This window comes from Eleutherodactylus coqui, chromosome 4 (assembly GCF_035609145.1).
Source record: "Eleutherodactylus coqui strain aEleCoq1 chromosome 4, aEleCoq1.hap1, whole genome shotgun sequence".
NCBI lineage: Eukaryota > Metazoa > Chordata > Amphibia > Anura > Eleutherodactylidae > Eleutherodactylus > Eleutherodactylus coqui.
This window is the reverse complement of record NC_089840.1, coordinates 93,245,502-93,259,545: the sequence shown is the minus strand read 5'-3', so window position 1 is coordinate 93,259,545 and position 14,044 is coordinate 93,245,502. Positions and strand designations below refer to the sequence as shown.

Genomic DNA, 14,044 nt, shown 5'->3' with positions numbered 1-14,044 from the left:
AATCAGCCAGGAATGGCTTCAGAGGAGAAATCTAATACAGGTTTGAAACACATAGTGGTGTGTTTTAATACTAATTAAGCATGATAACAAAGTAACCTTTACCAGACTGTGTTCCATTGGAACTACAGTGTTTACCCCGATTCTTTCAGCCGCACTGCAGGCATCTGGCATCTGTGGAGTCTGCAGCTGTCCAAGATGTATTCTTCATGTGCAAATAGTGTTGTGTACTCATAACCTAATCAGGTGATCAAGTTATATCCACTATCTGACTCTCCTGTTTTGTGAGTCTTTACATGAAGCACCTTTTTCTTCTCTCCTTTTTCTGTATGAAATTAAATCATGCAAGACAAAACTAAAACAACCCTTAAATTAGCTTATTTCTAATACTGGCACAGTATACACAGTATAAGATGATACTAGTTAGTTTCACAAGCCATCCTGATGAATTAGGGCTTGGTCATACAAGCGTTTTTTTAGCGCATAAATAGCCACGCTTAAAAAGAGGCTCTATTAGAACCAATACTTTCCAGTGAAAATGTTCACATGTATGTTTTTTAGAAGTGCTAAAAAAAATCGCACCTGGAAAAAATAGGATATGTGAGTGCCAATACACCCATTCACGCAATTTTTCTACACAGGATGTGCGGTTTTTTTTATTCATGCACTAAAAAAATGCTGGTCTGGCTGAGCCCTCAGTATGTACTGTGTTACAGGGTCTACTAGTAAATTCTCACTAACAGATTTAGGTTACATTGTTATTTTCAAGAGGATAACCACTGTTCAAAAAATTTTGCTCTAGATTTACTTTTCTCTATTTTTTCTGAACATCATCTGAAGTTATTTATTTTTTATCCCTTTCAAAATAACCTAAAATCTGAAGAGAATGTATGTTTAATGTAGAGCTGAGCAATGACATTTCTACAGGCGGCAAAAACAAATAACACAAAACCTAATTCATATTAATTTGTTTTGTGATGGAAAAATATGTCTACATTCATCAGGAAATAATCTTTGTTACCCAAAACGAATGATATCTGCCTGTACTATATCATAAAACTTGGACTTTGTTTACACTAAACACTAAAATTTTTATCTTTGTCCAATACTTATACTTTTCCATTACCAGTATATAATCATCATCTTCATGGTTCTACATCGGGAGAATCTTGCTATGTGTTTATTCTAAAATCTTTTTGAAATAATGTAAATTTTGTAAATTGTTGAAAAGATACAACTGTGGATAGATGGTATAGGAAATCAAAGCACTACACAACATACACAGTCCTAGAAATAACGGTAACCACACATTTTTGCACCTCTCAAACATAGAAGCCTTTTTCTTAAAAATAAACATATTTCTTTATTCAATAAAATGAGTTTAACATTTTAGGTCTGATTAATTTTTTTATAAACAGCAAATCTGTTGGAAAGGCTTATGCATGTTGGCGTTCACATCTGGTGTTCATTACCTCCTGAGTTCTAATTTAAGTTGCCTTTAAGCTGATAAAGTTATAATTCTTGAAAAATGAATACCAATAAGGCAAAACAATTTGAAAACTATTACAGGAGTCTGTGATAGTAACAAGGTCTTCCTCAGCTTTGGTATGGATTCCACCATACAAAAATAACTTCAACGATGCATGTAGCTTTAGGCTAGAGTACTATAGCATATCAAGACATATTTCAAATTAGAGAAAAAATATTAAGAATAAACTTGGATGTCTCTCCCCTCCCTTCCCAAAAAATGTATATATAAAACAAATTGAACAAAAGCAAAAATCAATAGTGGGTAAAGAAAATACATTTTCCATTAAATTGCTTTCTAGGATCTATGTTACTGCAAAGCAATAAATACAGACCAGGTATCTTGTTGTTTGACAGACATTTAAGTTAGTTAAAAGTTAAACAATCAAACCATCTTGACGTGTAACCAAGCATGCTGCCATCAGGTAGGCTGGGCAAAAGGAATAAAAAGTGAGCTCTGCTGGTTATCTTAAAAAATGAGTCCTTTGAATCTTGCATACTGTACTTTCCTCCTTTGACAATGAAGATCATTAATGTATAATGCTAAAAAAGTCAATAAATGAATGTTGCTCTTAATCCAGTAGGTTGACCAAGCATTCCAAAAAGGGAAAAAAATAAAATAAAAATTAAAAAATCCTAAAACTATACTTAAAGCAAATGCAGAAAAAAGACGTTTTTTCTATCTATACATCAGTCTATTCTTTAAAAAATGTAACTAGACAAATTTCATTGACATATAAAACAAAGTCAAAGATGTAATGGCAAGAGACATGGGTAAAACAGGAAGACACTGATGCTACAAATAAATTGCAAAAATATGTACAAGACCCTGTTTTTCCTCAATTGTTTACGATTGTAATGCATGTTTAACAGCAGCAGTCAAGGATGAAGTTCCAGGCACCAGACTGCATTTTCCGCTTCCAACTACATAGCATGGGGCTGACAGGCCCCTACCATTCTTGTCACCAGATGACACTAGATATACTTGTCTCCCTTGGCAAAAGTGGCAAGATAGCACTGTTTGTGTGGGCTTCATCTGGGTGCTGCTCCCTGTTTGTTTTTGTTTGTGGCCGCTGTCCATTAATTAGTGTCATAGGTATGTTGCAATAAGTATGCTGATTACCTATTGAGGTAAGAGGCAGGGTGCCAGTAGGAGGTACATCATATTCATAGCTTCTATAATAGTGTTTCTGCCGCATTTGTGTATGGTAAGTGTTATGAAAAGTAGAACGTATGTCAGGATGGGCAGTGGCTAGGGCAGTGGAAGTGGCAGCAGCCATGGAGATTGCTGAGACCGTCTGCAGTTCCCCGAAAGGTCCCTGCTCACTGACATCTAAAACCTGCTCATGTGTGATGGGTTCTATTCTTTTAAAAGGCATTTCATATTGTAAACGTTTCCAGAATTTTGAATTCAACTTGTTGCATTTCGGCCCATGCCATTTGATAACAGTTAGGAGCTTAATTGTATGTTTCAGAGTTTCCACTTCCTGGTAATTCATAATCCCACGTAGTTCACTGCACTCAATCAGTATCACTTTGATTTCTCCAGTGATCAACATATTCCGAAGTCTGGTTTCTAATTCAAATATACTCCAACCTCTTCTTACAACGTAAGTGGGAGTCATGACAATGATAAGCCTTTTACTTTGGTCAACACATCTTGCCACATCTTCAATGTAAGCTGAGGAAAAAAAGCAAAAAATTACAATTACTTGAAAACGTGTGAAAAATATTTTTCAGTGATTATTGAGTATAACAACCCCTTGCTTTTGCTCTACATACTCTTTTTTGGACTAGATGTCCTTCAGCCAAGAGATGAAAGCCAAGAAATATTATATATATATATATATATATATATATATATATATATATATATATATAGTTTTGTACATTCATTAGTTGTAAGTTTACAAAGTCTAAACTAAGACAACTCCTGTCCACATGTCTTATCTATGAGGCCATAAGGATGTGATAGAGCACAATCATTATCTTTGGCCCCTCTCTATGAGTCAGTTGTAAAAGAAGTTAACTACATGAGACAACCCCTTTATCTATTTAAATTTAAGGAAAAATTGCTCATATATAGGGCTAAATGTCTGTGTGTCTAGATAGGTAGATAGATATGAGATAGATAGGTAGGTAGATAGATAGATAGATAGATAGATAGATAGATAGATAGATAGATAGATATGCCACATCTCTATACTGTATATTTGCACAAATGATGCAAACAGTTTTCAACAACGATCCTGACTAAAATACATTCAGCTGTTTAACTTACTTCCTGTTGGTATTAAGTCTCTATCGGGTATAAACAGTTTATAACCATAGTGTTTTTCAAGCATATCAGGCAGAATTTCCAGTGCAAATCTCTCTTCTTCTCCAGTCTCCTGGTTCCATTGATCTGGGTCTACTTTTGTATATGATAAATATGCATCAAAATCCTTGTTATCTGAAAGAAATAATCAAATATTATTGAAGTAATGGAAAACCGCTGGAGAATCAGTCTGAATTGTCAATGGCAAGAAAAGTAAGAATATTTTTAATGTCTTCAAATGAATATAAAATTAAATTACACTCTTCAACATAAGATATTTCATGCTGTTCAAGTTTTCATGTGTCTTGATGAACCACTCTATGCTGAAAGTATCTAGGCACAGCCACAACCTCTGTACCCAATATAGTTATGCTGCTGGTATTAATCTATTTACATCGGTTCTAATTAATTAAAAGGAAGAAAATTATACTTGCATCATACTATTTTAAAATTATGGTGTCAGGTTTTAGCACTAGAACATCATAGCTTACTTCTGCTAGGTCATTGAACAATGAACTGAACGGCTAATGGAAATACCAAAAAAAACATTGGATATGCCTAAAACATTCTAGTTAAACTGTTGAAGTAAAAATTGGAAAAAATTATTCTTTCAATGGCAGTTGTGCCTGCAATACCATGTCAGGCCACTATTAAATGTACAGAGCTGTGCTTTCCACTCTGTATAGTGACACATTGGCTTAACAAACAGCTGATCAGTGGGGACCCCAGACAGCAGACCGCTGCCAATCTGCTATTGATGACCTATCTTTCAGATAGTGTATCAATCTTTAGTGCTGTACAACCACTTTAATAGTTTCATTATTTAATCATTTTGATGAAAGTGCAAGCTAAATAGAGTCTTTAAAGAGAATTGTCATCATAAAATTACTTATTGTATAAATCAGTTTTTATCTAAAACAGTTTTGTTGATTTTTTTTGTTGATGTCACTTTGTATATTAAAAAACTAAAACTAAAGATTTTTCATATTGACCACTAAATCTAATATTAGTCTAACACATCCTGTTCTATAGAGAATACTTTTTAGTAGTCATTTCATCTATCATCACAGGCAGGATTACAATGAAAAGTAATACCTGTATATAGATAACATTGGATCCACCATTCAGAATAGCTGTTGGTTAAGCATATCTACCCTCCTTCCCTGCACAATGACTTGTGCACAGGTTACAGAGTATAGGCCCATTTAGACAGGACGAATGTTGGGCAAACGATGCCCGACACTCGTCCCCGCATACACTTGCTCCCATGCCATTGCACGGGAGCTAGTATCACTGGCTTGCTCACAGAGAGCCAGGGGGGTGGGGAGGCTACAGGAGATTTCTCTCCTCACGCTACTCCGCCTCTCTCCATTGACTTAACATAGTGGCCGTTCAGTACTGAATGGCTGCTATTTACACTGAACGATGATCCTTCAGCTCATCGTCCATGGTTTATGCAGCATAAACAATGGATGATGAGCTGATCGCTCATCGTTCAGTGTAAATAGCAGCCATTCAGTATTGAATGGCTGCTATGTTAAGTCAATGGAGAGGGGTGGGGGAGCACAAGGAGAGAAATCTCCTCCAGCTGCCCCACTGTGAGCCAGCGATACTAGCTCCCATGCAGCAGCATGAGAGCTAGTAGGTGCGAGGACAAGTGTCAGGCATTGTTTGCCCAACATTCGTCTATCGTCTAAATGAAACTTTAGGCCGCCTGCACACGAGCGTTCCGGATTCCGCTAGCGGATTTTCACGCGCGTATGGTACCTAAATGTGCTTGCGGATAGGTGCAGATGCGTGAAAAATCACGCGCGGATATACGCGGATGTGTTGCGGAAAAAAACACGCAGAAAAACCAGCAGACACCCCTTATTGTAAACCCAACCCCTAGAGAACTGCCCATTCCTTGGAAAACAGCTTAAAATCTAACACCCAGACTCCGTTTTGTCCCTCTTGCTTGTGCGAGCACCGTTAAATTATTCTGACAACATGCTTTCACCCGGTGAGCAAATGTCTTTGTGGGCGTGGTTGATCCATGTAACTTTTTTCAGGCGCTTCTCCAGCGTGACTTTATTTCAGTCACTGCAAAAAAATTCACAAGAGGAATTCATTACTAAAGATTTTGCATTCTTACATCCTGCATTGGCAAGAAATACTACCTATCTCCCTCTACAAATTTGCCTGTGAAGCTCTGCTGTGTGTTGGGACACCTCCTACCATGCCTACTTCCTGTAGTCATAGCAACCAGTGACTCCATCTGCAGCTGCACTGCGGATGTACTGCGTGAAAGAACGCACCCACTCACTTGTATTGGAGGCTTCACGCGCAGAATCCGACCCAAATTAGAACAGGTCGCAGATTTTTTCACGCGCGTGAAAAAACGCGATACAAATCCGTCCGTCTGGGGACAACTGCGGATCCTCTTAGGAGTATATTGGCTGCGGTCTGGGGCAGATAATGTGTCTAAAATAACGCGCTGGAAATTCCGTTCGTGTGCAGGCACCCTTAGTCTAGAAGGCTTTCCCAGCTCAGGCAAGATTGCAGCACCATAGTAATGTACAACAGAATGAAAATCTACAATCAAAAACTAAAAACAGATTAGAAAAATGGAACATGTTTTACTATCTGGTTTAATTAGCAAAACATTTAAGTGATACATTACCTTTAAGTAGTGAAATTAAAATGGCTATGTGAAATATCTATAGCATTTTTATAGAATGCAAAAACTAATTCCATACTCACTGAATACTGAAATCAGCTACTTATTCAAGATCTTTTTCATTACTATTTTCCTTCTCAGAGTTTGATTAATATGATATTGTGAAATAAACAATTTATTACTTTAATTTTGAGTTAAAAAAACATTTACTTTTTACAGTACATATTTTTGTAACCAATAGAAATCCCGACACTGCTTGGGTTTTTCTAGATAGATTTTTATGATAGATTACAATTGCACAATTCCGCTCTTGAACTTTCAAATAAAAGTTGTACTATTGTATTTGGGGATCCACGGGAGCTTATAGCATTAAATTCCATTTCTCTAGAAGTCATATAGATAACCTCACTCCATGCAACTGATGTACTTAGCAGGAGACTAAAAGGATGATGGCTTCTTAAACATGCACAGTAAACGAAAGTACTGTTACCACTCACTACCAGCCATCAAGTTAAAAGGCCAACAGTGTGATACAGAGAAACACTGCAGCTTTCTGAGTAACTCCTTTTGGAGTTCAGCATTTTGATAAGGTAAAACATTAATGTAATGCAACCTCGTTTTAACTCTGTTCACTCTCTTACGTAAAGCAAAATTGCTAATAGGAGTAATTTATACAGCTTGTTGCCAGTTGTTTTTAAGTAAAATTACTGAAAATCAGAAAATGCACAAAAAATAATTACCGCTAAAAAAAATCTAGATAAATATCAGAGAATAAGTAGAAAATGACACTGTGCTTATCTTATTTTAATAAAGGAACATTTTTATTCTAATATGTGCACATTTTTCTAAAAAAGGCTGTGCCACTGTATCAGTTTTTTTGCCCTCTCTCCTTCACTCATAAGATAATACATACAGATGTGTCCTGCCTTATCTCTCTTCTTGGTTCGCCACAATACAAGTTGATCAGCTTTGAAAAAACATGATTTTTCTATACACTTTTTGCAGATGTACTCTATATTTGTCTATATGTGGCGACCCAGTGGGAATGAGGGCTTTACTAGCATGTCATGATAACATATTTGTGACTTTAGTGTGAAGGTGAGGAATTGCCTGTCCACCAACAGCACTTCCAAAAACAGACTTTGTGCTGTCTATTCCTGCTAGCATCACCCAAGGACCACAGGTCTTCACCCTTTAACTCCTTGCTAGGGAATATGATCTGAGTTGTTACAATCCCCAGGTTGTATCTCTAGTGTAGCCACTGATTGGCATATGTCAAACAAGCCAGGGGCGAGTATCAGGAAGTCAGAGAGAATGTTAAAGCCAAAGGGAAAGTAAAGACTTCATTGAATTTCATGCATCTTTAAAGCTTTCTCCTAGGTGCTTTCACATATTATTTGCAGATTACCATGTATTGCTATTTGCAGTTACAATACGGTATGTGCATTGTTGAAGTGTAATAAATGTATATTTTATTACTTACCCATTGCTACACATCAGCATGTTTGTTAATTCATGAATTCAAGCTGCACAAATTCAAGATGCACATGGCTTTATGTACATGACTATAGCAGGAATCGCGGTTGTACAGATCCATAGTATACTGCATTAATCTTCTGTCAGTTGTTCTTCTGGGATATTTGAGTATAATTAGCAACCAGCTGGGAGATCTCAGCTTTCTCCAGCTGGCCTATTGAAATTAATTGTGCCGTAGTGTATGACTCCATTTATTCATGAATACTTTGGACCTTTAGACTCGTGATCACTGGGAATCCCAGTGATCAAGCTCCCACCAATCAGATACTTATCCCCATCCTGTAAATAGGGGTTAAATCAAACTTGGACTAAACAGGGAAACAGGTGAACACTTCTGTGGACCCTGAGCCAGTGTGGGCCCCCAGCTACCCCCATCACAAGCACACACACACATGAGCTGTGCACAGGATCTGGACATATTGGCTACATGGGAGTCTACAAATTCCTACCAGTTGCATTTTCCACATATTGAGGTGGAGGCAGAGATACGCACAAACACAACCAACTTTCTATTGAGGTATATAGAGAATGCAGTGGCGAGGAATTTGTAAATGGGAATCAGGTAGTATTTGCACATAGCTATACAGGAGTCCCCAGAATTAATTTTACTGTTAAGTCCTGAACACTCTAGCCCAACACTAGATTAAGTTATTTTTGAGGTATGAACTGTGTGTATTTTGAAGTGCTAGGCAGTATCCCCATTTCCCCTCACATTTACAGAGAGCCAGGACAAGCAGGATTTATTTTGTTCATTGTCTTGTGACTTGATTTGCTGCGTGTCAGGAAAGTAAAGCTGGTTGGGGACAGCTTTATACCTAATTCACTGTGCTGGAGTGAGAATCTGTTTGTGTAGCAGCCATCTTACCCTGGAGATGGTGATCTCATGAGCTGATTTAACCTTCCCCCAAATTATCCCATCACTTACCATACTTCGATGTAGAGCTCCCCAATAGTTCACAGGCCATGTATGACAGTTATTCCTGGTCTGTACATATGTTATGGAACTATTTCATATAAGAACAGTGTTCCAGTTGTAGATCTCTAATCTGGGGATCAATATAGGTCACCGTAATGATGACAAAAGAATTTAGGAATAATAGTGAATTGCGATCACTTAGATTCAAAGGGTCCAAGGCTAGCTGCCATAGACTACTTATTTCTCAGACAGATATGACCTCTGATGAGTCACTGATTGTTATTTGCCCCTTGGTCTCCACCAGTAGTTGCCGAGATGTTCCAGTAATTTGCAGCAAATAATGGTAGAAGTCTATCCTGATATCAATAGACAATCCAGATCAGAGCTCTACTTTAGCTAGATTTCAGGTCTCCAGATACAGAGTTTACTGACTAACTTACTAACTTGATTATGCAATAGCCCTTTTCCCATAGATAAGTTCAAGCAAAAAATCCCTTCATAGACAAGCACAATCACCTGTCTGCAGATTTCTAGATGATAGTAAAAATAATAAAAAGTTACGGTAGTAATAGCGGCATATGAATCCTGAAGATTAATTCAATGAAATCATGAGATCCACCTACACAGTGATGTATAGGGTAGGAGGTGGAGTGGTAACTGGCCAAATATTCGGGACGTTATGACCATAGAACTCCCTTGTGCTCTTCACGTGACAACGTGCCTAACCGCTTCACTAGTATTATCATGGTGACCAGTAGAGATGAGCGAACGTACTCGTCCGAGCTTGATACTCGTTCGAGTATTAGTGTGTTCGAGATGCTCGTTACTCGTAACGAGCACCACGCGATGTTCGGGTTACTTTCACTTTCATCTCTGAGACGTTAGCGCGCTTTTCAGGCCAATTGAAAGACAGGGAAGGCATTACAACTTCCCCCTGCGACGTTCAAGCCCTATACCACCCCCCTGCAGTGAGTGGCTGGCGAGATCAGGTGTCACCCGAGTATAAAAATCGGCCCCTCCCGCCGCTCGCCACAGATGCGTTCTGACATAGCTGAGGGAAAGTGCTATCGTGTTGGAGCTGCTATAGGGAGAGTGTTAGGAGTTATTGTAGGCTTCAAGAACCCCAACGGTCCTTCTTAGGGCCACATCTAACTGTGTGCAGTAGTGTGGAGGCTACTTTTTGCAGTGTTGCACATTTTTTTTTTTTTGGTATATCGGCCGTGCAGAGCATTGCGCCCTGCAGTAATACTCCAGGGACAGAAGTGTGGAGGCAGGGACAGAAGACATATTATTGATTGAATATAGGCAGTGGGTCTTTTCTAAAAAATATTGGGCAAAAAATCTATTTGGCCTGCCTGTCACTGTGCTCAGTGTTCTGGGTCTGTGTGTGCTGGGTGTAGTAGTTCTACAAAATCATACGCAGCCAGCTAAGTGTTACAGCAGGCTTGCGCCAAATTATTTCCTGGCTCTGTCTGGGCTCTGAAATCACCACTGTGTTGCAGTTAACAGTGCAACACTCTGCAGTTCTGTGACATAGTCCAGGGACAGAAGAGTGGAGGCAGGGACAGAAGACACATTATTGATTGAATATAGGCAGTGGGCCTTTTCTAAAAAGTATTGGGCAAAAAATCTATTTGGCCTGCCTGTCACTGTGCTCAGTGTTCTGGGTCTGTGTGTGCTGGGTGTAGTAGTTCTACAAAATCATACGCAGCCAGCTAAGTGTTACAGCAGGCTTGCACCAAATTATTTCCTGGCGTTCCGTAAGCGAAGTCAGCCTCCAACCACAGGCCAATAAGCGGCACATTTAATTACAGCGTTCTGTTTCTGCATTACTGGTAATACAGCATGCTGAGGGGTAGGGGTAGGCCTAGGGGACGTGGGCGTGGCCGAGGACGCGGAGGCCCTAGTCAGGGTGTGGGCACAGGCCGAGCTCCTGATCCAGGTGTATCGCAGCCGACTGCTGCGGGATTAGGAGAGAGGCACATTTCTGGCGTCCCCACATTCATCGCACATTTAATGGGTCCACGCGGTAGACCTTTATTAGAAAATGAGCAGTGTGAGCAGGTCCTGTCGTGGATGGCAGAAAGTGCTTCCAGCAACCTATCGTCCACCCACAGTTCTGCGCCGTCCACTGCTGCAACTCAGAATCCTCTGGCTGCTGCTCCTCCTTCCTCCCAGCCTCCTCACTCCATGAAAATGAGACATTCTGAGGAGCGGGAACACTCCCAGGAACTGTTCTCGGGCCCCTGCTCAGATTGGGCAGCAGTGGTTCCTCTCCCACCAGAGGAGTTTATCGTGACTGATGCCCAACCATTGGAAAGTTCCCAGGGTCCGGGGGATGAGGCTGGGGACTTCCGGCAATTGTCTCAAGACCTTTCAGTGGGTGAGGAGGACGATGACGATGAGACACAGTTGTCTATCAGTGAGGTAGTAGTAAGGGCAGTAAGTCCGAGGGAGGAGCGCACAGAGGATTCAGAGGAAGAGCAGCAGGACAATGAGGTGACAGTCCCCACCTGGTTTGCTACGCCTACTTAGGACAGGTCTTCAGAGGGGGAGGCAAGGGCAGCAGCAGGGCAGGTTGCAAGAGGCAGTGCGGTGTCCAGGGGTAGAGGCAGGGCCAGACCGAATAATCCACCAACTGTTTCCCAAAGCGCCCCCTCGCGCCATGCCACCCTGCAGAGGCCGAGGTGCTCAAAGGTCTGGCAGTTTTTCACTGAGAGTGCAGACGACCGACGAACAGTGGTGTGCAACCTTTGTCGCGCCAAGATCAGCCGGGGAGCCACCACCACCAGCCTCACCACCACCAGCATGCGCAGACATATGATGGCCAAGCACCCCACAAGGTGGGACGAAGGCCGTTCACCGCCTCCGGTTTGCACCGCTGCCTCTCCCCCCTGTGCCCCAACCTGCCACTGAGATCCAACCCCGCTCTGGGGACACAGGCACTACCGTCTCCTGGCCTGCACCCACACCCTCACCTCCGCTGTCCTCGGCCCCATCCAGCAATGTCTGTCAGCGCAGCGTCCAGCCGTCGCTAGCGCAAGTGTTTGAGCGCAAGCACGCCGCCACGCACCCGCACGCTCAGGCGTTAAACGTGCACGTAGCCAAATTTATCAGCCTGGAGATGCTGCCGTATAGGGTTGTGGAAACGGAGTCCTTCAAAAGTATGATGGCGGCGGCGGCGGCCCCGCGCTACTCAGTTCCCAGTCGCCACTATTTTTCCCGATGTGCCGTCCCAGCCCTGCATGACCACGTCTCCCGCAACATTGTACGCGCCCTCACCAACGCGGTTACTGCCAAGGTCCACTTAACAACGGACACGTGGACAAGCACAGGCGGGCAGGGCCACTATATCTCCCTGACGGCACATTGGGTGAATTTAGTGGAGGCTGGGACAGAGTCAGAGCCTGGGACCGCTCACGTCCTACCCACCCCCAGAATTGCGGGCCACAACTCGGTGGTGGTATCTGCGGCGGTGTATGCTTCCTCCACTAAAGCACACTCCTCCTCCTCCTCCTGCAACCTCTGTCTCGCAATCAAGATGTGTCAGCAGCAGCACGTCGCCAGCAGTCGGTGTCGCGCGGCACGGCAGCACAGCGGTGGGCAAGCGTCAGCAGGCCGTGCTGAAACTACTCAGCTTAGGAGATAAGAGGCACACGGCCCACGAACTGCTGCAGGGTCTGACAGAGCAGACCGACCTCTGGCTTGCGCCACTGAGCCTCCAACCGGGCATGGTCGTGTGTGACAACGGCCGTAACCTGGTGGCGGCTCTGCAGCTCGGCAGCCTCACGCACGTGCCATGCCTGGCCCACGTCTTTAATTTGGTGGTTCAGCGCTTTCTGAAAAGCTACCCACGCTTGTCAGACCTGCTCGGAAAGGTGCGCTGGCTCTGCGCACATTTCCGCAAGTCCCACACGGACGCTGCCACCCTGCGCACCCTGCAACATCGGTTTAATCTACCAGTGCACCGACTGCTGTGCGACGTGCCCACACAGTGGAACTCTACGCTCCACATGTTGGCCAGGCTCTATGAGCAGCGTAGAGCTATAGTGGAATACCAACTCCAACATAGGCGGCGCAGTGGGAGTCAGCCTCCTCAATTCTTTTCAGAAGAGTGGGCCTGGTTGGCAGACATCTGCCAGGTCCTTGGAAAGTTTGAGGAGTTTACCCAGGTGGTGAGCGGCAATGCTGCAATCATTAGCGTCACCATTCCTCTGCTATGCCTCTTGAGAAGTTCGCTGCAAAGCATAAAGGCAGACGCTTTGGAATCAGAAACGGAGGCGGGGGAAGACAGTATGTCGCTGGATAGTCAGAGCACCCTCCTGTCTATATCTCAGCGCGGTGAGGAGGAGGAGGAGGAGGAAGATGAGGAGGAGGGGGAAGGGACAGCTTGGCCCACTGGTGAGGGTACACATGCTGCTGGCCTGTCATCCTTTCAGTGTGTATGGCCTGAGGAGGAGGAGGAGGATCCTGAAAGTGATCTTCCTAGTGAGGACAGCCATGTGTTGCATACAGGTACCCTGGCACACATGGCTGATTTCATGTTAGGATGCAGTTCTCGTGACCCTCGCGTTACACGCATTCTGGCCACTGCGGATTACTGGGTGTACACACTGCTCGACCCACGGTATAAGGAGAACCTTTCCAGTCTCATACCCGAAGAGGAAAGGGGTTCGAGAGTGTTGCTATACCACAGGACCCTGGCGGACAAACTGATGGTAAAATTCCCACACGACAGCGCTAGTGGCCGAAGGCGCAGTTCCGAGGGCCAGGTAGCAGGGGAGGCGCGGAGATCAGGCAGCATGTACAGCACAGGCAGGGCAACACTCTTTAAGGCCCTTGACAGCTTTATGGCTCCCCAGCAAGACTGTGTCACCGCTCCCCAGTCACGGCTGAGTCGGCGGGAGCACTGTAAAAGGATGGTGAGGGAGTACCTAGCCGATCGCACGACCGTCCTCCGTGACGCCTCTGCCCCCTACAACTACTGGGTGTCGAAGCTGGACACGTGGCCTGAACTCGCGCTGTATGCCCCGGAGGTACTTGCTTGTCCTGCGGCTAGCGTCTTGTCAGAGAGGGTGTTTAGTGCGGCTGG

At 43.1% G+C, this 14,044-nt stretch overlaps 1 protein-coding gene across 1 annotated transcript in view; it reads right to left on the bottom strand.

The window, feature by feature from the left end:
* Positions 1–2,390: 2,390 nt before the first annotated feature.
* Positions 2,391–14,044, bottom strand: part of IL1RAPL1 (interleukin 1 receptor accessory protein like 1) — a 774,220-nt gene continuing 762,566 nt past the window's right edge. The window contains exons 10-11 of the mRNA XM_066601569.1: positions 3,806–3,976; positions 2,391–3,205 (exon numbers count right to left, since the gene is read on the bottom strand). Of these exons, the coding sequence (XP_066457666.1) occupies positions 2,487–3,205; positions 3,806–3,976 (890 nt within the window). The 3' untranslated portion in view covers positions 2,391–2,486. The remainder of the gene's footprint in view (positions 3,206–3,805; positions 3,977–14,044) is intronic.